The sequence below is a fragment of the Xenopus tropicalis genome, chromosome 7 (assembly GCF_000004195.4).
Source record: "Xenopus tropicalis strain Nigerian chromosome 7, UCB_Xtro_10.0, whole genome shotgun sequence".
In the NCBI taxonomy this organism is placed as follows: Eukaryota; Metazoa; Chordata; class Amphibia; order Anura; family Pipidae; genus Xenopus; species Xenopus tropicalis.
In genome coordinates, this window is record NC_030683.2 from 115860411 (window position 1) to 115885658 (window position 25248).

The window sequence follows — 25248 nt, forward strand, 5'->3', positions numbered from 1 at the left end:
ACATTGCTCATATGTCTTTGGCCAGCATAAGTCTTGCGCTTGGCATTATAATGTATCCTATTTGCAGCTATGGAGTACTGCTTTGCAAGAGAAGGAGCCTTAAAGTGGCCATACATGGGCCAATATATGGTGCTGATGTGGCCCACCTTACCAAGTGAATGGCCAGCTTAAGGGAGTTTATAGGATGAAGAATGCATTATGTCCCTGTATAATCACACAAAGAGACATTTCCAGTACTTGCACTACTTTGCTTATGTTTTATGGTGCCTGTTCCTTTAAAGGGAACAATGGAAATGTGCTCGGGTCCATTCCCCGGATGCTTGCCACGTGCAAAGGGGCTTTTCCACCAACAACATCGCAGTGTTGAATGCAAATATTGTCTTAGATCCAGAGTGTGAAACAAAGGCTTGGATTCACATAGCTGTGAGGCTTTTTGGAACCTTTGGCTTTTGGAATGCAAGCGGAAAAGAAGAAGGAGAAATGCTCTTCCCTACTAACGGGATAACTTTATATTAACAGGCTGCCCTATTAGTAGGTTTCTGGTCTTCTAGGAATCTAGAAATAGGAATATATCATATCTCAGAAATAAATATATCTTTTATGTATGAAACTAACCAATTGTAAAAAGAGGACTTGGTTACCCTTTACAATACTAGGGGGGCAGCCCTAGGGTGCCAATGTAATTTTTTTTTTAATTGGAAACCTCCCCAGTCAATGTACTTGGCCAAATCCAGCAGCAGAGCTAGTGTATATGACTATATGACAGATATTAATTTATTACAAAGAGCTTACAATCTACAATTATATCTACTATGCCTTACACACTGGATAACAAAGCACAGTAAAAAACAATTTCTACTGTGGTAGCAAAGCCTATAAAAACCCCGAAAGGGTCCCCATGAACCATTTTAATACAGTATATATTTTTGCGTTAGACAGTAGTAACTAAGGCGCTTAAAGGGGTTGTTCTCAAAAATCTTTTAGCCTGCCCGATCGATGAGATGTCCAATATCTGCAGCCTTTGTGATATCGCCCATTGCGTCGATCCGCCATACATGCACCGAATATGGCATGAAACAAGGTTTCCTATGATAATATCGTAGTGCTTGTATGGACAGCTTTAACTTGGTCTCAGTAGCTTCCTGCTGCAGCTCTAGCCATTGGTAGCTCAGATGACACATTCTGATGGGAGGGGGAGTGAATTCTTATGGGAGGGGAGAGAGCTGCTAAGACTCTGGCCCCTGGAATGAAGGATTTTTCTGAGAAAGGAAGTCAGATACCAAAGTACATGTTTACAGAAAAGGAGACAAGAAATCCTGTGTTTCTTTCGATAGAGGATTCAGTGCAGCGTTTCTGTGAGTGCTTATGCCTGTTTTTACATAGACCTTTCTGATAAAGCTTACTTAGTTTTTAGCTTTTCGTTAGGTAAACCACCCCCTTTATTCATTCTAACCCAAAACTGACCCCTCAAGATTTTATCAAGGTCCTCATGAGACTAGATAGAATAGATCATGCTCTAGATAGAATAGGGGTGAGAGTCATCACATAATCAGGAAACTGCAAATAAGCATAATCAAGGGAAATCAATACAATTCTGATTTTCAGCTGAAAGAAAACCCCAATGTCCTAACCGTGAAGAAGAATCCCATGGAAGGCTGGAACCCGACATGAGAATAGAATTAAATTAGGCATATTCTATCAGTAGGATGCTGGGAACTCTAGTAAAACAACTCGAGTCAATAATATGAGATAAACCTATGTTATGAAATCTCTGTTGCAGGTGGAATTTGAAAGCAGTTTGTTTATCGCACTGAACCGAATCAGGCCCAGCATCAAATTTATAATTATAATTGAAATGGACATTGTTTGGCCAAAGGTCCCTCTTATAAGGGCACAAGCATAGAGCAAATACCTTCCCTGCCGTCAATTTGATAAACCAAAATGGCACGGTGTCTATGACTGAGCGTCTAGCCGCACTTAAACATAAGCATTTTATTTCAATTCTCACTGGTCCTTTATTGGAATTGGCAGAACTTTATTGCAATATACTCTTGATGTGGTTACTTAGGAGTCATTGGTGACTGATAAAGGCAATTTGAATTCTCTCCAATAACAGAATATACCCACAAGACGGGCAATGCCACACTGGTGACTTTCTGACCAGCGACGACATTGAGAAGCATTGTCCAGAAGTGGTAATTGGCAATGAAAACAGCAGAGAACAATCAGCATTGACTATAAAAGTAAAAAGTTCGTCCAATCTAATCCAAAGAGCCACGTAGGAGGTTCATCGTAAGAGATATGAATATAATGGAGATATCAGCGGTGGTGAATGAAGATTATTGCTGATAGGACAGTTCCATCAGAGATGTAAGTGCCTCTGCTGGAAAACCCATTGCCGTCATTGTCCTCAATACAAGAGCAACATATCTACGGCAGAAGTGACAGCACAAAAAGCTTTGCTCTGGAAAGGAAACTGTCAAGGGGAATCCCAATGACTCATGTTGGTTCTTAATGTAAAAGTGAAGTGATTTAGCGGCTCGTCTGTATTTTATAAATTGTGTGGGACGGTTGCTATGCAAACAGACTGTTATATCGAATGACACATTCTAAAGTCATTTCCGAATTAATCTCTCTGTTGTACTCACTGAGCTGTGGCTCAGCCAACAAGATTCTAGCCAGAGTTAAGGCCGCTACGTGAACTTGTGATGTGGATGAAAATGATAGTGTTGGTTAAGAGCATGGTGTCCATTTCCAGGGCTGGCACTGAGGTTCTCAAATCTTTCTGGTATCCTCTTGCTTGTCCCTGATTTTTGGAAGGAGAAAATGAATACAGACTGCCTTATTCCCGTTTCCGGAGGTGGATGTACATGATTCCGCTCAGTATGCTCAGGGGGAAGGCCACCCAGGCTAATACAAAACAGTGGCCAAAATAACCTGATTTTGCCCTTTCTGGGTGGAATTCTGTTACATGGGTTGCATAGATGACAGCTCCAGAGAATACAGCAAGACCTGTACAGAAACAGAAGTCATACATTTACCTTCACCGTGGGTAATATCAGTTCTGATATTTTGTTATTACATTGAAGGATGCTTGTTTTATTTATACTAATCTAAAGGAAGGCAGAAACAACAAAAAAACAATAGGGGGCAAGATTGGGGAACAGAAGGGGATACACCTATTTGCCTGCCCTGCTAGGGTTGCCACCTTTAGTCAATGCTCTTACAGGCCAGGGTGTGGAACGGGTCTACGAAGGGATGCATCCCTGACGTTGGGGCGGGGTTGTCATGTAAAGTGGGGGCGGGGCATGACATTGGTGGGCCATATTCAAGGGGAAATAGGGAGCAGGGCAGGTTAGAAAGGGAGGTGGGAGAGTGGATAGGAGGTGGGACAGGGGCGGATCAGAGATCGGCCAAGGAGGAATATAAGTTATTACAATTTTAATGGCAACTACATTGCCGATAAATTTGTAATACTGGCCCCAGCCCTGGCTGGTATTTTACAGACTACGCTGGTAGGTAGCAACCCTAGCCCCTGCCCTCATGAATACAGCCCTGCTGAACTTAGGCAACACTCACTCCAAGTGAAGTCTAATCTAAAATTGGTAATTTTAGTTCAAAATTCAGATGCTACTTACTTGCAAGGATCTGGAAAACACCAGTGGCATAAAATAGTCCTCCGCGTTCCATGGTGTAGAGCTGGCACATGAACAGCATGAAGGAAAAGCTGGAGAACAAGACTGCCAGTACCATGAGCGCCTGGACCGCATGGAACCATTCTAAGGAAAGAAAGTGGAATTTCAGGCAAAAGCAGTGACACAGTTTTCTCTTTGTGATCCAAGAGGTTCACCTCTCATGCTCAGAGCGGTGCTTTAATTACTTGATCTACAGAATTATTATATAATATTCTTATTATTATTATAGGTAACAGAATTATTTTCTTGGTGTAACCACCAGAATCAAGATATTGCCCGCAGAGAGCAGTTCATTGGTTGATGATGGGAAGAAAAGAGGTTGAGGGACATGTCTACCACATCAAGGGAAGGTGCTCAGATGAGAAAGCACCCCATTAAAAATCTAATTAGATTATTAGATAATTAGATATATACACTATAGTGGAAGCAACATTCATGAACCTGATTGTTCCCCCTCTTAGGAGAAACAGGCTTATGTTAGCTTCTGCCCCATTACAGGATAACTGAGAGTATGGTTAAGGCAGCAGCCTATGTTTCAAGGAGACCTGGGTTTGAATGATGTGTCTCAGAAGGTTTCAGTTCAGGGCATGATATACAGTATCTAGTGGGAAGTCTAAATCAGACCTATCATTACTTCACGCTGTACTGTACAGCATACCCATGAATGAAAGCCTTAATAGACATAATTCCAGGGTTGAATTAGGAGTACTGGTCATAAATGTAAATTTTACTCTCATTCTAACCTTTTTTAAAGCCTCCAGGCATATCAGCAGCCTGGATATGATTCTCTCTTTTGCCTTCATAATGTTCGACAAATGTTCTCCAAAGACTATGGGTTACGTACTTTGTATATATATATGTTTCAGTAATTGAACAACATTATTATACTTTTATTTTTAACATATTTTCATTATAATGTTTCTGTTCTAATAGCACTGTTGTAGAACAATAATATTTAAAGGGAAACTCCAGCTTCCGAACCAAATTTGTTAAACACAACACAGAAACCCCTAAATACTTATCACTGTAATCTGTTATATTATTATATTATTTTTATATGCTGAAATCCAGAACAGTTCTTCTCTTTCTGCATCATTTAAAATCCTAGCAGGGGAGGAGTTCCCCTTTAAAGGACAAGTGTAGACGTTCTCTCTAAGACACCCTGCATACAAAAGCAAATGACTTCACACAGTCTGCAGAAACACTGCATTAATGTGGGACTGTATTAAAACCTGTTTATAAATCTGTGTATATTACTACATATTCTTTCATATATTCTAACTAGTGATGTTCAGGCAAGCCTGAAACCTGTGGATTAGCGGGATGCAGGTAGAATTCTGACCACCACCCTCCCCACCCATGACATCAACATACTGCTAGTTCTCCTCCAGCTGTCTGTTGGATGCTTATTTATATGCTCACACATGCCCCACCCCTTCCGCTGATGTCAGTGGGTTGGGTGTGGGTATATAAATAATCACAGCTCGCCGGGTTGGGAGTGGACTGGTCAGAGTGCGGGATGACTTTTTATTTTTTTTGACCTACACATGACCAGTGCCATACCTGATTATGTTGACTACAATTATTATTATTTTCAGTTTGTTACCAACCATATCTAATTTGCAGGTGTAGAACCTCAGACTTTGCCTACTGGGTGGGTGGGAGTAGAAAATGGAGGGCAGGAGCTTTAATATTCCTAGTTATAGTGATGCCTTACCATTAGTAGATACAGAAGAACACAACCAGACTCCCGTGTTGTTGTCTAGAAGGCAGTCGTACCAGAGGTTCACAGTCTCCTCTTCAGAGAATACCCACCAGGACTAGACAGCACAAAGATGAGAGGGTTATTAAGAAGGTTATTTCAGTACTTCAGTTTCTATCCTTATTCCATTAAGGGTAATGAAAGGTGAAACTGGTCAAATCCTACAAGCTTCCAAATAAAATTAGTCAAGAAGCAGTATCTAGTAGAATTAAGTCTAAATAACTGGACTTTTCTGAGTTTTTCTTGAAAACGTTTCACATTTCATGTTGATGACAAGTGGTGTCACAGGCCCCCTCCTCTGTTTAGACACCGCTTCTCATCAACATACAATGCTGCTTTGACATCCTTACCCCGGCGGTTTCGCAACTTTTCACACTTCATGTTCTTTGAAGGGTTAACACCTGCATCAATGAGATTCATGGAACCATTGTGATTGTATCATACCTTCTTACACCTGTCAGTTTCAGCCAACCCCTAATTGAACAAGTTCAATGGAACCATTGTGATTGGATGTCTGTGACTGTACTACCATCAAGAGTTTAAATACCGGGGAATTCCCTACCAGTCATTTGAACTGAAGAAGCCACTCGGATGAGTGGTGAAAGGTTTTCAAGAAAAACTCAGAAAAGTCCAGTTGTTCGAGACTTAATTCTACTAGATACTGTGTATCATGACTTGGATGAATGAGAATGTTATTAAGTGGGTTATTTCAGTACTATAGTTTCTATCCTTATTCCATTAAGGGTAATGAATGGTAAAACTGATCAAATCCTACAAGCTTCCAAATAAAATTAATCAAGAAGCAGCTAGTTATCCCCACAAGAGATACATAACCAATTTAAACCAACAGGCACAGATTCAGCACATAGGGTGCAACATGCTGGAGGGCATTTTATTGCTTCATGTTTGAGGGTATGTCCCCTTTAGTCCAGTCAATATCATGCTCTTGACCCAGTCCATCAGGCTATGTTCCCTTCTAGTAGGCTGTATGTACAAAACCAGCATTTTAAAAACTGCATGCAACACTGGCCAATGTGCTGGGTCGGTCTCAGCTGCACATTGTATAAACACGGACTCTAAAGTGGTTTTATATTATATATATATATATGTGTGTATATGCACAGGAAACCTCTCCACAACTGCCAGAGCTTAGAAGGGACATTCCCACCAGGACTAGTATATTTGTGTTCATTGGGTGAAGAAAATGAACACATTTGTTCTACTCAGCGTACAATTGTCCCCTGTCTTTGTTTTTGTTTTACTTACATTGTCAAGTGTGGCAACGAAGAGGATCACCAGTATGATGAGATGTAAGGCAGTGACGCCAAAGAGTAGGAAGCTCATCTTCAGTTCTAGAAGAAAGAGAATATATATAGTATTACATACAATTACATACAGTTAGCAATATATTTTACAATGACAAAGAGGATATTCCAGTCCCACCACCTCTAGACTATAAGCTTTTGCTCTTTTATTGCTCATAGTAGTTCATAGAACCAAAAAATATAGACTTGGTAGATCCCTGGTTAAAAGTGTATATTTATTTGTGTGCTAATAACAGTATTTCCCTTTAGATTCTGTGCTGACCTCTATAGGATCTCTGATGGTCACACATGTAACCAGAGACGGCCAATGACAATGTATTTGGCATCTGTGCCTCTGAATATCTCAGTCTCTAAACCCGAGGCCATCTGATAACTGTTGGAATAGCAATAACTGGCAGCCATGAATATTCTACAAATCCGGCTATGATAATTGCTCTTCTTTAATTAAACCAAAGAGGTAGAGCCGGTGATAAGATCTGATTATCACATTTGAAGACAAGGTGAGATTAATATTTTGTTCCCTCAAGCTGCAGCAACATTTGTGTTTTTCTTCTAGTCATTCTCTTCACTAGGAACATAACTGGAAATAAATTGATGTTTAGGGTCTTTACTATGGGACCTATAACTGCTGTACGGTATTATCAGCATACATGGTTTGACAAAGACAAAAACAGGAGACTGAACATTGGTCATAACAGTAAAATATCAGATATTTGCAGAATTTTAGTTCTTTAGGTGCCACTTCACCAGTACAGTAGCCTACTGGAATCAAAACCTTCCTCTAACAACTCTAATGGAATTATGAACAGCTTATTCCTGTATGGTGTAAAGTTTCCAATGACTGTATTGGAGCAAATGAAGGTTTGAATTTCATCTACAAGACTCATTGCCAACTCCATGCTTGAACACTTGGAATATTTGCACTCCTTTGGGCTGGCTATGGACACAATCAGTTTAGTGTGCAACGGGGAGGGGGTCACAGTTTTCCAAGTTTGCTCCTTACATTAATGTTCTATTCCTCTCTCTTCCATTCTGTTTTATCCAGATATGGCCAAATATATGCCATTTGGTTGATGTATGGATAATACGCAGTGATGCCCAACCAGTAGCTTGTGAGCAACATGTTGCTCCCCAACCCCTTGGATGTTGCTCTCAGTGCCCCCAAACCAGGTAGTTATTTTGGAATTCCTGACTTGGGGGCAAGTTTTGGTTGAATAAAAACAAGATTTCCTACCAAATAAAGCCCCCTGTAAGCTGATAGTGTGCATAGAGGCCCCTAATAGCCAATCACAGCCCTTATTTGGCTCCTCCATGAACTTTTGGTGCTTGTGTTGCTCCCCAAGTCTTTTTACATTTGACTGTGGCTCACGAGAAATAAAGGTTGGGGACCCCTGGATAATAGGATGGCAACATGAGAACATCACCCTAACAGTAACTATAGCTCCAGGGATACTCTATTAACAAACATTGAGCCCCATACATCTTGTTTGACCATAAATCTTGCCCCTAATTTCCAATGCATTGGGTCCCTCATGGGGCAGCCCATAATTTTAGGAACCAGAGTAGGCAGCTCCCTAATATATGTATAAACAAATATGCAAATAAAGAACAATATATTCAATGCAATCTCTTCCTGTACACCAGTGACCCCAACCAGTGGCTCAGGAGCAACATGTTTCTCATCGCCCCCCTTTGATGTTGCTCCCAGTGGCCTCAAAGTAGGTGCCATTTTTACATTTCTGGCTTGGAGACAAGTTTTGGAAGCCCAGAGACACAGTTTTACTCCAAGCAGAGCCTCCTGCAGGCCAGAAGTCCACAAGGGGCTACCCAATAGCCAATCACAGTCTGTATTTTGCACCCCCAAAGAACTTTTATCATAATTTTGGGCTCCCCAACACTTTTTACATCTGAGTGTGGCTCAAGACTTGGGGAACCCTGCCATACACAATCATTTGCTGAAGGCTCCTAGTCCTTTACACAGGAAATAAATCTTTGGGTTTTCCAAAAGTGTTTTATTTTCTCAGTAATATAGGGGGTCTCATCACACAGCCCCTATTTAAACTCTTGGTACAAAAGCTTATTGGGCAAATTATGGCATCCTCTCTCCCAACATGGCATCCCCTCTCCCAAATACATATTGCCGAGAAGAAATAACCTAGGTCCATTGAGTAATGGCACTCTAAACAGCAAAAAATAAATCCTGCCATGCCCTTACAGCTAAAATAAATTGTTAGCATATGTCTGTTGGTTGGGCAATGCCACTGATGTATCTGTGCCATGGATATGGCAGGTTTGAAAATGTCCCCTGGCAATGCACCTTGGGTCAATGAAATGATGTCACTAACAGATGGAACAATAAAGGGCTGCCATACCATGTATTGGTCTTTATACTTTTGGGCCACTGGCTGATCAGTCAGATACTAAAGAGTATTAGTCGGTGTATGGTCTCCTTAACACTTTTAAGGCATCAGAACCAGGCCAGCTGGACACCAGGAAAATACCCGGAGGGCCCCACCAACCTAGACATGACCCCCGCCTGCCCTCCCTGTCGCTCCCCACTAGTAAGTGTAAGGTGCGCATTGGGGGGAAGGAGCTGGCAGTAGGGGCCCAAGATGTAGTGTGGGGGCCCCTGGGGTAGCAGCCCCAGTGGGTCTAGCACACACCAGTTTAACCCTGATCAGAACACAGTTTCGGACACTTTGGAGGCCCCCAGCTTCCCCATCCTACACTTATTATTTCTCTCTACTTCATCCCTTTTGTTTTTTGGTTCTGTTATCATTTGTATAGAATCCTTAATAAAAGCAGCGGCATAACACTCAAAGTATCTTTGGGTTGAAAATGGGGAATTTTATTACAGCTGAAGCGAAACTGCTTAGAAACACACATTTTCTAATGCAATACAAGTGATGGATGGGTATTTACAGATCCATTTATACTGAGATTTAATATGCACATCTCTAACAGGATAACAAGTGTCATTATCCTACAGACGGCATAAATAAGACTTTTACTGAGCTCTCTGCTAAACGGCCTATGAAAAAGGGGGGAGTTTGGCTAATTTTGTGCTTTTTTTTTTTCTTTTATGGCTGTAATTTCTAAAAATGGAAATAACTCTCCTACTTATTCCTCCGCACAAAAGGAACTCATTTGATTGCGTTCCGTGTGGCCGTCACAGTGGGTTCTTGGACTCGTGTGAAGCAGTTCATTATGGTTGGCAAACACCTCTTAATATACTGTCATTTTCTAATAGCCTGGAGCAGGTGCTAGAGAATAGTAAGCCGGGATTACAGAAAGCAGTTTGCGGAGCACAGAAGGAAATGGCAAATGCCCCCGGGTGGGCTTTATAAAAACATAATTTGTCCTAAATGGAACATATATGCTATTTATAGGTCCCTGCTCCTTTACTATTGTAGTTATTGGTTATTCTGCCTAGAGGATCTTATTTGTACAATATTTGTGCTCGGTTGTTCAGGTGAGAGCTGCCATACTGCCAAAGAATGTTGAATTTTCGACCATAGGCTCCAATAGAATAGAGCCACCCAGTGGCCAAATTATCACTTAAATTGCTGAATACATGGATTTTATCAGCAAAGAGATGAACTTGGGACATCCCAACTGTTTCAGTTTAGGTGGGACAGTTCTAAGTTGCTGACCCCAAAATACAGGGGAGGCCTACATGAAAGTGATTGAGGTTTTAGGTGAATCCCGAGTTGTATCATTGCATTTAAGTGTTTTGTAGCATTGCCAGACATGGCCAAACACTCCAAACTGCCCTTCCTTCTAACTGAAAGGTGCTGATAAGTGACAGATGAGGGGTATGTACTTGATAGGACCCAGGGATGGCGGCAATGCCATACCTACAGATACCTGGGTCCTTCCTGCCACCCAAACCCATAGGACCTGCACCAGGCTATGCAATGTAATTGCTATGGGAAGAATATATTTCAGGTCACGTGTTACGGTGGGAGCTGGGGTTCATTAGTGGTCCCCATCTGGCCCCCTCTTTTTCTGGGCCAGGTGGAAACCAGGTAATCATGGTGCCCCTATTTTTACTGTTTGCAGACCAGTCCCATTCACTTTGTATAGGGGTTAATTTCAAGAATGTGTCTCCTCCCTTCCCACCGGGCTACAAAACATCTGGACAACAATACACTACAAGTTTACCTTTATGGAAGGATATGTTTGCACATCATCTGCATTAGCTAAAGATTAACCATTAGGACATTCAGTGGGCCACTCGCCGAGCCTCCAATCAGTAGAATTGGAATGTACTTATCATAACTAAGGTCACCATTTAAACAGTTGAGTATAATGTGCCAATTTGTCCAGTATCTAATAGTATTGAATATGAACAAGTAGGGAAGCATAATATACCATAATATACAGTAGATGTTTAAAATGGACATGCCCTGGTTTTCTATATGTTTTACATAGAGGTGATAACTAAAGGTGGCCATACACTGGTATATTTAAGCTGACGGATTCTGTCCCTTCAGACCAATGGGGCAGTTTTTCTGATATCTGGCCAAAAATCAGGCAGATGCCAATTGGGCAGGTTTGATTTTCCCATTGGATCTAGGACCTTATTGACCTTATTTGCACAAAGAAATTCCCTCCCACAGGCCCCAAGGGGGTGCAGCCCCCAAGTAGTTATGCAACTGGTCAGCCTAAAGTCGCCCACCTTGTTTTGGTCACCCCAGACGAATGTATGGCCAGATTAAAGGTGGCCATGCACGCTAAGATCCGCTCACTTGGCGAGGTCACCAAGCGAGCAGATCTTCTCCCAATATCCCCACCTATGGATGGGCAATATCGGTCTAATTAGAATTAGAACGACGGGTATAGGCGTCCGTTGGTTCGAGGACCACATCAGCCTCGATCCGACTAATTTTCAAACCTGCCCATTTGAGATCTGGCTGATTTTAGACCAAATGTTGGGCAGGCCCGTCGTTAGTGCCCATACACAGACCGATAAGCTGCCGAATTGGTTTAAGGGACCAATATCGGCAACTAGAATCAGCCGGTGTATAGCCACCTTAAGAGGACTCCTGCCGCAGGCCAAACCAAACGACAGACTTGCTCACTGCCAGGCCTATGGACAAGGGGCCACTGAGTAGAAAGAGACCCCTGTGCTTACAGAATAACTATTCAATTTGACTATTCACTCTACAGTAACATTCTGCTCAGTAACAGAAATAGCAGCACTGGCACAGTTATATGTCATCTCTCTGCTCAGGCTATAACAAACCTAAGGAATGCCTTACTGTGTAGCATTTCATTATGAACAATGATCATAAAGTCAGGAGAGTTGTAGCTACACTGAGAAGAAATCATTATTTTTACCTATTAATATTTCATTTCGACAAATACAAGGCATATTTGTCCTTTAATACAGTGCAATACAAATATACGCTCCTCTATGCCAGTACAGGTATAGGACCCATTAGAATAGAATACAATATATCTATATTGTCATTGTCACATAGTAAACAACGAGATTTTACCAAGCTTGGGACCAAGGGTATTCCGCATAAGGGGATCTCCATACCTTAAGTCTACTAAAATATCAATAAAACATTAATTAACCTAATAGGATTGTTTTGCGTAATACGTATTATTTATATCTAAGTTGGAATCAATTACAAGATACTGTTTTATTACTACAGACAAAAAGGAAATCAGTTTTAAAATTCAGAATTATTTGATTAAAATGGAGTCTATGGGAGACAGGCTTTCCTTAATTCGGAGCTTTCTGGATAATGGGTTTCTGGATAAGGGATCCCATACCTGTACTTACTCCCACAGCCTCCCTTTCAGGGCAGTAGGGTTGCCACCTTACCCCTTTAATACCGCCCACATATTGAATCCACATTCTGCATGGCTGTTTAGCTATACATTTGGATGCATGCTGCAGACTGAACTGATTTATATGCAGCCATGCAGCACACAGCGAAATAAACTGCTAACAAGCCATGCAGGATGTAGATTTAATATGTGGCTGGCATTAGAGCAGTGAGGTGGCCACCCTACAGACTCACACATGGGCATGCCCACCACCACTCATTCACACTAATAAAATGAATGAAGGAATGTGATCTGCAATCCATTGTCGCACCAAGTAATTTCTCTCAGCAGTGCTGCAAGGGGGGCTTCCTTTCAATAGCACAGTTGTTGTTGTTATATGCAGTTTTTTCCCCCCTCTGTAAAACTAGAAGGGATGGCAGCAGGGTCCCCAGGGTATCCTGGGAAGCGCACAGGAATCCTGTAAGTCCCTAGAGGCGAGGAAGGCGGCCGGATTATTTCTAGTGACTGTTGTCATAAAACTACAATAAAATCACTTTATCCTTGCAAGAGCAGAAGGATCCTATTTTCTGATGATTTGCAGCTTGCACCAAAATATCCTTGTGTTTCCCCATTAATTGGACCCAGATGTGAGTCATCTGACCGCACTCGTACCCCCCCCCGCCCAAACCTTGTGCTTCTTCCTACATTGCATGTTTTATACAAATCTCCTGGCGTCTATTGTCTACTAGCAGCTTCTTCTCCTGCCGCCCTGTGTCCCCTGTAGGCTTGAGTGTGCAACTATTGACATGCATACCAAACACATCTATTCCTATGATATGAGCTACATGTAATGTCTGCCATGCATGTCAATAGACGCACACTCAAGCCCCCCGGGCTCTTGTTACGCCAGTGAGTGTGTTTCTGTGAGTTCTACCGGATTTTCTCTATTCCCATATATTGTGAATGTGCGTCAGACACATGAATATGCAGAAGGGGCTGAAAGCCCATGGGTACATGCAGGTAAGTTCATGCCTTGGGTGCCCCTAAACCTGTGTCTCAAATGCACTTGTGAATGTAGTATCAGCAATAATGGGTTTTGAAATTCCCAGCATGCCTAGGATTTTGTAAAATTCTTTAATAGGCCACTTAATATGATATTAACAATCTGTTGGTTAAGTAGTCATTCTGGGGGTATAGTTTTCCTTTAAATACTTTAGGTAGGATATTACCCAGGCAGCCCTATTCTTAATGCCTGACATAGGGCATGGCTCCTTTGCAAGCTGTGTCTGAATGACATGCAAATTTGGGGAATGAACTTGGGTATCCAGGGCCCACAGGGCAGCCACCCCAGTCACGATCTCCTCTACCACTGCCAGCCTCCGCCCCCACCCAGCATGCACTGCGCACCCACTACTTCCTCCTTGCGGCCGCAATCAGGGGGGCTGAGCACCCAAAGTTCCTTCTAGAGAGTGAGCCTAGGCCTTATTAACCACTGGCAGATATTAGCAGACATTTATCAAGTATTTGATATAAATACTGCTACCCTCCCCAGTATGCCAATAGGCCAAGAAAACATTTATATATGGTGGGACACTATAATGAAACATGTTTCTGTCTCTCAGTTGCCTTTTTTCTTTCCCTGTCGGCGCGGTGACCTTATTTCCCTATTGATCATGGGATTTGTACCCACGAGCCACTGATCAAACGCCGTCTGGCATGGCCTTTTGTCCAGGGCTTCTAGAGAGCTGGCCGCAGGGAGAAGACTTGATGGCCTCTGGAGGGCAGATACATGGATTCTATTGTTTGCATTATTGCTGCAAGGCAGGGAATTAGTAGAGGCATTTGGCCGAGCAGAAGAGAAATCAGTAGGAAGCAAAGGTGTATTCATCAAAAGAACAAAATCAATGAAACAATATCAACAACAGAATGGAAAAATACATCTAAAAATACAGCTAAATCCAAGAGGAGGTTGAAAATGCTCTAAGAAAGATATATACCTCTCAAATAAGCTAGTTATTTATAACCCCAACATGCCTTCTAGTCCTGACTGCAGTGTGTCCCTTTGGATCAGTACATAACCTCTGGTGGGCTTTGGTGCTCTTGTTTAGTTTAAGTTTAAAACATCACATACCTGTGGGGTACACATAGGCAATGTCTGCAGTGGAGCTGTCTACAATGTGGGGTACACATAGGCAATGTCTGCAATGGAGCTGTCTACAATGTGGGGTACACATAGGCAATGTCTGCAATGGAGCTGTCTACAATGTGGGGTACACATAGGCAGTGCCTGCAATGGAGCTCTTTACAATGTGGGGTACACATAGGCAATGTCTGCAATGGAGCTGTCTACAATGTGGGGTACACATAGGCAATGTCTGCAATGGAGCTGTCTACAATGTGGGGTACACATAGGCAGTGCCTGCAATAGAACTCTCTACAATGTGGGGTACACATAGGCAGTGCCTGCAATAGAACTCTCTACAATGTGGGGTACACATAGGCAGTGCCTGCAATGGAGCTGTCTACAATGTGGGGTACACATAGGCAATGCCTGCAATGAAGCTCTCTACAATGTGGGGTACACATAGGCAGTGCCTGCAATGGAGCTGTCTACAATGTGGGGTACACATAGGCAGTGCCTGCAATGAAGCTCTCTACAATGTGGGGTACACATAGGCAATGCCTGCAATGGAGCTCTCTACAATGTGGGGTACACATAGGCAATGCCTGCAATAGAGCTCTCTACAATGTGGGGTACAGATAAGCAATGCCTGCAATGGAGCTCTCTACAATGTGGGGTACACATAGGCAGTGCCTGCAATGGAGCTCTCTTTTTATCTCACTGCCAGGGAGTCTGGGCACCAGATGTGACCAATGACATTGCGCCATTCCATTGTATTGCAGAACTGAGATTCTTAGCTTCAATTTGCCATCTGTTTACTGTTGACCAATGATATTCCTTCATCTTATAGTACCCTAAAAAAAAAGGACTTAGCCTATGGGTTTATAACTTTATATAGTCACAGTGATTTCAAATATTCTTGTATATCAACTGGAGTGAAGATCATACCCACCCATTTCCAACCAGGGTGCCCCCTGAATAGTAATGCTAGCCCGTCCTAAATCTACTGGGCCCCTCATCTCCCTACTTTTCCAGTACTTTGGAAGTGCAGGGACGCTGAGAGCTGCCACATCTGTCTGTGTCACATCTAGTGCCCAGTCTCCCTGGCAGTGATCACCGAGCCAGAGTATAGACCCTAAGGGGCAGATTTATCAAAATGTGAGTTTAGCCCTTAATATATAAGAACTCACCCACCCCCTATTTATTCCTATGGGATTTTTAGAAATGTATTTATCAATATCTGAAAGTTAGAGTTCACCATTTGATAAAAACTCTTCTAAAAATCCCCCAGGAATGAATAGAACGTGGGTACGTTTTTATATAATAAGCTTAACTCACATTTTGAGTATTTTCTATAGTGTGTAAGCCAACCTCACCGGCGATGTTGCCCCTAGCAACCAATCTGCAATTTGATTTGAACGGTCACCTAAAAGTTAGAAAACAAAAGTGAAGATCTGATTGGTTGCCATGAGCGACATCACCGGTGACCTATAATAAATATGCAGGCATCCCCTGTAGGAACATCATCACTTTTATTACTTTTATTATCTAGCTAATGCCAAATACAGAGGGGGTAGAGAGATTCACTCTCAGCACCCAGGGCACAGTTATTTTAGGCGCGGATGATGTTAAGGTCTCCATTTAGCACAGTTTGGGTTTCATATTTTATGGGAAAAATAACTCTCAGTTCCATGGGATGAAAAAAAAAAGAAGAAAAAGAATTTGCATTCTATGGCCCGAGAGATACCATCTCCGACACTGATAAGGCATCTTCTTGAAGGCATGGCAAGAGCAGATACAGTTTTAGAATAAGAATAGTGAGCCCAGATATTAAATCATAAATGCTCATAATACTCCATGTAACTTACCAACGGTGAATTTCCTACTGCTGTCAGTGCTTCAAGGGATTCACAGGTAGAGATAGAGAACAGTATGGGAACCTGACAATGCATGAAGGCTGGAGGCACCATTAAATTGTATCAGTCAGGGATGTTAAACCTGCAACCCTTCAGCTGTGAAACTCTTAGCAGACCCTACCATGAAGTATATCCTTCCCAGAATGCTCTGTGAGACAGAGCAACTGTGGAAAATATCAGGGACTGTGTTTACTGAGGCTGGAAAAGGCTGAAGGCTGGAGGCCCCATTAAATTGTATCAGTCAGAGATGTTAAACCTGTAACCCTTCAGCTGTGAAACTCTTAGCATTCCCTACCATGAGGTATATCCTTCCCAGAATGCTCTGTACGACAGAGCAAATGTGAAAAATAACAGGGGCTGTGTTTACTGAGGCTGGAAAAGGCTAAAGGTTGGAAGCCCCATTAAATTATCTCAAGCAGGAATGTTAAACCTGTAACCCTTCAGCTGTAAAGCTCCTAGCATGCCCTACCATAAGGTATATATTTCCCAGAATGCTCTGTGAGAATGCTAATGTGGAAAATAACAGGGGCTGTGTTTACTGAGGCTGGAAAAGGCTGGAGGCCCCATTAATTTATATCAGTCAGGGATGTTAAACCTGTAACCCTTCAGCTGTGAAACTCTTAGCATTCCCTACCATGAGGTATATCCTTCCCAGAATGCTCTGTACGACAGAGCAAATGTGAAAAATAACAGGGGCTGTGTTTACTGAGGCTGGAAAAGGCTAAAGGTTGGAAGCCCCATTAAATTATCTCAAGCAGGAATGTTAAACCTGTAACCCTTCAGCTGTAAAGCTCCTAGCATGCCCTACCATAAGGTATATATTTCCCAGAATGCTCTGTGAGAATGCTAATGTGGAAAATAACAGGGGCTGTGTTTACTGAGGCTGGAAAAGGCTGGAGGCCCCATTAATTTATATCAGTCAGGGATGTTAAACCTGTAACCCTTCAGCTGTGAAACTCTTAGCATTCCCTACCATGAGGTATATCCTTCCCAGAATGCTCTGTACGACAGAGCAAATGTGAAAAATAACAGGGGCTGTGTTTACTGAGGCTGGAAAAGGCTAAAGGTTGGAAGCCCCATTAAATTATCTCAAGCAGGAATGTTAAACCTGTAACCCTTCAGCTGTAAAGCTCCTAGCATGCCCTACCATAAGGTATATATTTCCCAGAATGCTCTGTGAGAATGCTAATGTGGAAAATAACAGGGGCTGTGTTTACTGAGGCTGGAAAAGGCTGGAGGCCCCATTAATTTATATCAGTCAGGGATGTTAAACCTGCAACCCTTTAGCTGTGAAACTCTTAGCATTCCCTACAATGAGGTATATCCTTCCCAGAATGCTCTGTAAGACAGAGCAAATGTGAAAAATAACAGGGGCTGTGTTTACTGAGGCTGGAAAAGGCTGAAGGTTGGAAGCCCCATTAAATTATCCCAAGCAGGAATGTTAAACCTGTAACCCTTCAGCTGTAAAGCTCCTAGCATACCCTACCATAAAGTATATCTTTCCCAGAATGCTCTGTGAGACAGCAAATGTGGAAAATAACAGGGGCTGTGTTCACTGAGGCTGGAAAAGGCTGAAGGTTGGAACCCCTATTAAATTATCTCAAGCAGGAATGTTAAACCTGTAATCCTTCAGCTGTAATGCTCCTGGCATACCCTACCATAAAGTATATCTTTCCCAGAAGGCTTTGTGAGACAGAGCAAATGTGGAAAATGACAGGGGCTGTGTTCACTGAGGGTAGGGGGGCAAATAGTTTTTCTGCCATTTACTTTTCCAATGCAATTTATCTCAGGAAAAAGGAAAACACTTGCCATATAAGCAAGAGGAGTCACTAAGTGCAGGGGGGTGTAATGGAGACACTGAAGAACAGGTGAACTATGCTCTTTGGTGTTAAGGGCTATAAATCTCCAAAATGCAGCTGTTTTCCCCCTTGGTTATGCGCTGCCTTAGTGATAAGACTTTTCATCAAGCCTGAAAGCCCCGCAGCTCAACTGATTTGGTGTCTGGTCTGTGCAGTAGATGAATATAATGGCCACTGTTAAAGACTATGGTACCTACCATACTACCTACTGCGTGGAGGTAGAAGAAATCTATCAGAATTGTGTTTAATGGTGCTTATGATACTAACAGCTGGCACAATGCATTAACTACAGTTAATATACAGTTATCCCAAGCTATAACCAGTCCCCATATAAACCCATACACCTTACTGACTGCTCTTCCTCACTGGGCAATGCAATATAATATTTAAACATCAGATACCCATCAGCCTCTGCCTGCCTTAGCAATTGCTCCCTTAATCAGCTATCATTACATAGTGGTATACAGGTATGGGACCTTTTATCCAGAATGCTCAGGACCAGGGGTTTTCCGGATGGGAGTTGCCCCCCACCCCCCCGTAATTGAGAGTTTTCCGGATAACAGATCCCATACCTGTATGTATTACCTAGCTAAAAAAGTCACAAATCTTCATTTACTTTTTTAAAACCCTTTCTGTATGGGTCTGTAGGGCTGCAAACAATATCCCCCCATCCCGCTTTAAAGGGGAACTCCAGCTTCCGAACTAAAATTTGCTAAAGAGCCCCCCACACACGCAACACAGAAACCCCTAATATACCCATCACTGTAATCTGTTCCTTCAAACAGTATGAATAAATACCATTTGTATATGCTGAAATCCAGCTGCAAAACAGTTCTTCTCTTTCTGCATCATTTGAAGTCCTGGCAGGGGAGGAGGGACTAAAACATTGATGTTGCAAATTATAACAACTTTCCCACAGCTTACAGACAGCATGCAGGAACTACATAACCCACAATGCATTGCACTGTGATGTTCCTTTCCTTATTGACATCACATGTGCAGGGAATTGTGGGATTGGGAGGAGGCAGGCTGAAGGCAGGCTGAGGACAGGCGACTACTGTTACATTTTATTTGAGTCACAAAGTAGTCAGCCAGATCAGCAGGGGAGCAGGGGGCGGGGCTTAGGGAACTGTTCCAAACCATATTATTACATTAAACATCATGAAAAGGCTGCATATTTTTTAATTAATGTATATTGCAAAGTTGCTTGAAAAGGTGTGTTTGAGTAGAGTTCCCTTTTAAGGTAATAACGATTATGGTCTGTCTCTTAATCAAGCACCTCTGCTTCCAGAAAGAAGATGACGTTTGTAAGGGAAACTCCTGCCAAATGGGAATGTTGTGGCGGAACGCCAGTACAGCATCCCAATGAAACTGAAGGTGCTGTGAAGGCAAAAGAGCTGCCTATTGGCCTTACAGTCACGGAGAGAATAGGATATTAACTATACACCCAAACTTTGGGCACAATATGCTAAAATATGTTTTTTCCATACAACTGATAAAATAAAAGCAACTTTTGTCCTTGCATTTTAAACCCTGGCTGTGAATAGTTTTTAGTACAGGTATGGGACCTGTTATCCAGAATGCTCAGGACCTGGGGTTTTCCTGATAAGGAATCTTTCCGTAATTTGGGTCTCCATACCTTAAGTCTGCTTGTTTTGCCTCCAAAAGGGATTAATTATATCTTATTTGGGATCAAGTACAGGTACTGTTTTATTATTACAGAGAAAAGGGAATCATTTAACCATTAAATAAATCCAATAGGGCTGTTCTGCCCCCAATAAGGGGTAATTATATCTTAGTTGGGATCAAGTACAGGTACTGTTTTATTATTACAGAGAAAAGGGAATCATTTAACCATTAAATAAACCCAATAGGATTGTTCTGCCCCCAATAAGGGGTAATTATATCTTAGTTGGGATCAAGTACAGGTACTGTTTTATTATTACAGAGAAAAGGGAATCATTTAACCATGAAATAAACCCAATAGGGCTGTTCTGCCCCCAATAAGGGGTAATTATATCTTAGTTGGGATCAAGTACAATTATTTGCTTATATTGGAGTCTATGGGAGATGTAATTTGGATCTTTTTGGATAACAGGTTTCTGGATAACAGATCCCATACCTGCATCCTTTTTTGTAAATAGAACTTCTGTAGTAAGGCCTATTTACCAAAAATGCGGCACTCAGTTAACTTTCATCTGTGACCTCTAACCCTTTGACTGCCAATGAGGAGTGTGGGGCTTTTCATGATCAGACTGACATACATGGACATTGGCACATAGGAGGTAAGTGGCAATATATTCTCTTTGCTTTTCTCGCTGCTTTGCCACATTGCTCATTTACTTTCCTGCCACTGTAATGTACAAGTGCTCAGCCTTTGTCCTACATGATATTGCTCTATCTATATGGAGTAACATGGCGGGACATGGCAGGCCATAAGAAGCCAGTGACTCCTCCTTAAAAGTAGGGCTGTTCCAAGAACTGACACTGTGGGTGCTTTTATATCTGTAAACGATCTTTTGAAGTAATAAGAGTTTCTCTGTATTTATATGAACTCCATGTGCGGCAGTTATATATATATTTATAAAAATGAAAAAAAAATATCCACATGTGGTTTTACTGTATATTGAATGTTCTTGGTTTAATATTCCTTCTTGGAAGGTTCCTATTTCAAAGCCTGTCTTTCCCCTCACATTTTGGCCTTCCCCATTTAATTTTCCAGTGTGGGAAAGAATGGAGAGTGTTAAGGGATGAATGGGGGGGTCTTATTGGCTGCACATTGCCAGCTTAGAGAATAGCTTACCTCCCAACATATGAAAAATGTAAAGAGGAATAAAGAGAAATGCCGTGTGTAGCGTTTTTGGTCACACCCACTTTGCAACCACACCCCCTAAATGCCACGCCCATTTCACAAAATTTGACAGGTTATGTAAAGTTTGAGCACATTTCTGGGGGTTTTGGGGTCCTGTTTTATGTGTTATTACAGTTTTGCTAATGAAGGAGAAATTACCCTGTTTAGAGACCTGTTTAGCTTATTAGTTACAATTGTATCTCAGTGCAGGGGGTGAGTATTCTGGGCTTTCTGACAAAAACTACTTATTTAATTAAATTTGAGAAACTTTGTATCATTTAGGCGTTCAGTGCAGGTGATCAAAGGGAAATGAGGGACTTTTCAATAAGAATCCAAGACTGCGGGCTGAGCGGTTAAAATCATGACTGTCCTGCAAAAATCAGGGCAGTTAGGAGGTATGTCATAAACGAACATGGGCCCAAGCATTCTGGATAATAGATCCCATACATATAATGAATATGGCACATTACTATCCACAAGCACTGGGAACTAGATGTTTTTGGGGGCAGGGAAATGTGGGGGAGGGCAGAAAGGGTTGAAGCTTCTCATGGTCTGTAATGGCAAATACTGTGTTTATTGTGGAGGCCCGAGTGTGTGTGGGGGATGCCGTATCTATTACATAAATGTGATACTCTATGGCATAATGTTAGACTAGATTGTTTGGACCATCTTTATATTGCCCTGGGGAAAGCACATACAATGTCTCAGTGTTACTATAACTAGCAGAAGGAATGCTGGGATGCATTTTTGTTACTATAAACCATGTGGAAGTGTGTATCCTTTGTTTATATCCCTAGAGACGGACAGCATTACATTTTAGGTTGCAGCAACAACTGAAGATCAATTACAAAGTTTCTTGGCCTTTATCCACTTCTAAAATACCAAAACTGCATTTCAAACCTTCATCTTCCCTCTTAAAGTTGCAACAAAACCATGTTTTATATGGGGTGTAGAATGTGATGAGCCAGCATGGTCGTACTAACATGACTGATTCCTCAAGCACAAAACCTAAACCCCCTTTGGTAAATAGGGCACAAGTTCTAGCAGCAGGGATGTGCCAAGGCACGTGGCATCAATAACAGTCTGCGTGCCGTTGAACTGGGGCAATTAGGAGTGCCTATAGGAGCAGACAGTTTTGGATAAAATGGAAATGGGCCAACCCTACATATCAGAACCAAAGTCTAAATATAAGGGCAGATTTCAGCTGCAGATTTGGGTCCTTAAGACCATGTATGGGGCTCGGCAGGGCCTCCCTAACCAATATCTGGCCAAAAATTGGGCATATGTCGACAGGCTTGATTTTTCGTTGGATTGGGGGGGCATCAGCTCACTGATGCGGTCCTCGCTCTGACTTTTCATATCCCCTTCATTGCAATGCATTGGCATGATATCACCTACCCAAGGTGGGCATATCGGGGAAAAGCTTTGCTAGTTTGGTGAGTATGGCCACCTTTAAAGTCAGGCTTCATTAAATAAAAAAAGAGATGCCAACCTGGATCCAAAGTGACCCATGGGCATCATGGATGAGAACTGGTGATTATTCAATGGATTTCAATGCAGCAGGTAAGTAAGGTTTTGGGCATCAATTACTGACACAAGGGGAGAGGGACCAATATCAGGGAGACTGCTGACAAATATGGAGTTGACATGTAAAAATGACCTTCTTATAAAAGGGTGGAGACCTACATGGGTTGACATGCATTGGACCTGGACCCAAAACAGTTTGCAGCCTGGAACGTTGGTACATGGCATTTGCCCTAAAACACAGTGCTGTCACAGCCAGAACTAAGGGTTAGGCTGAAGAGGCAGTGGCGCAGTAGGCATGTACCCTTCTGTCTGCCTATACCTAGTTCAGGCTCTAAGTAGGGGAAATGGAGGCACAACCTCCTCCCTCAGCACGTTACCACGTGTGTACATAGGGGTGGATCACTGCTTGTTTTGGGCACCTCTTGGCCCAGTGCTGAGTGACATCATCATAAACACCAGGGTGAGGGGTAGGCTGGAAGATTGGTGGGGAAGTTGTTTTGAATGCAGCCTGACCAGCACCCATATTTCACACCCTATACACACCCAATAACCCCCCCCCTGCCCTTCGAGGGCAGGTATCTGAACTAATGCAGGGCCCACACATTGATGCATCAGGCTCTTGTACAGGAGATGGGCACATTCTCAAGAATAGATCTATTGATGTCAATAAGTTACTATTCAGTCTGTGTATATGCAGGCCAAGGAGTCATAAGCTCCCAATGAACTGGAACATCTAATTGATGTATGAATGGTGGGCGTTCATCATAATGTTGCCCAGGAAGATGTTTAATTGGTTCAACAAAAACCTCGTCTCTTCTGTGGCAGATGCACAAATTCCTGGCAAATTCTTCTCTCCGCGGGGCTAAACCATGTGACTGTACTTAGTGCAAGCGTATGTGAGCATGGACTAAATAAACATATATATACTTTTGGGTCCTAATGAAGTAGATTCCATGCACATTTCTAAAGCATGGAAGATCAGCATGGAACTAGAACATGTTTAATTCCCCCAGCTCCCATCATTATAGAGTGCTTGGAATGTAATAGGTTAACCAAGAATTTACCAACTAAACACTCTGCCATATGCTCCCTGCTGTATTTTACTACAGGGCTACTCCAGCCCCTTCAGCTGTTGTTTGGGTACAACTCCCAGCAGCCCACCAACATTGACAGAGTTGTAGTTCAGCAACGGCACACAGGTTAAACATGGAGACCCCTGATTTAGGATTTTTACAGTTTCTAAAAAGGGAACCTCCACCCCCAAAAACAGTTTGCATAATGAAAGGAGGATATATTTCTAAGAATATACTGTGTATATATATATACCCACTATACTCATAAGAACCAGATCATTACAATACTCAATTTTAGATCCCCTTATATTAAGTTTTTCCTCATTCTAAACTGTTTATGTATGATCCTAACAATATATAATGCCGAATGCCTATCCCCAATTTAACATATTCCTGGATTTTACTTCATTCTGTTTCTGTTCCCCTGAAAAAAGTAAGAATGAGGGGTTCTACAGTAATCCCTACTGAAAGCAGTATCCATCAGGTAGCTTTATATTCTCTGCACTGCCAGTTCCGACTCCTGAAACAATGCAGCAAGCCTGCAAGAGTCAGGGGCAGAGAACAGAAAGGGATATAGGAGTTAGAAACACTGACCAAGTGTAATAAAGTTGCTGAGAGTTGGCCGTATGGCTGGAAATGCTTAAGGCGCCTCTGGCAGCAGTGTCACTAGGTATCTTATTAGCAACCACAGGCAGCAGATACCATGTAGGAAACGCTTTCAAAGCCACAAATGCATCTTTAGCTGAGATCAGATAATGAGGAGATGTGACTTACCTTGGAGTTAAGCCCAGCATACACTAGCAGCCCCTGGATGGCTAATATTAGTGGCCAGCAGCCCCTCTGCTATCCCCCTTGGCTCTGAGTAGCCTCTCTGTTCAGCATAAGTGAAGCATTGAGTGGGAGTTCACATTGAGATGTTTGTACCACTGCACTCCTCCCCTCTGCCCAAGTTGATGGAGCACACACACACCCGCCCAGCCCACACCCAGTACAAAGCACTAGCCCAAGAGAACTTTAGCAACTATATTAATCATGTCCCACCCCCCCCCCACCCAAGGGCCAACTTCCCCCATTTAACTAGGCAGCTGTCCTGCTCTGCTTTACACATCTTGCTCCCCATCCCTGCAGCCCCTGACAGATGTTTTTGGTTAAATGAAGGCACGCATGCAGTTAACAGCAAATAGGGGAGGCAAAGCCTAACGTCTGAACCAGGGGGAAAAGACTAGTGGGTTTGTGTGGCTTCTCCCAGAATAAATGCATGTATGGAGCACAGTGTATGTGTGTAATTTTAGAAGCAAAGTGGCCTCAGGCATGCTAAGTATGTAAGGAGGGAC

At 42.4% G+C, this 25248-nt stretch overlaps 1 protein-coding gene across 1 annotated transcript; it reads right to left on the bottom strand.

The window, feature by feature from the left end:
* Positions 1–1995: 1995 nt before the first annotated feature.
* Positions 1996–24774, bottom strand: emp3 (epithelial membrane protein 3). Its single transcript, NM_001011113.2, is given in 5 exon segments — positions 1996–3012; positions 3639–3779; positions 5413–5515; positions 6724–6809; positions 24689–24774. Coding segments are annotated over 4 exon segments (492 nt in total). The 5' UTR covers positions 6802–6809; positions 24689–24774; the 3' UTR covers positions 1996–2842.
* Positions 24775–25248: the final 474 nt, after the last annotated feature.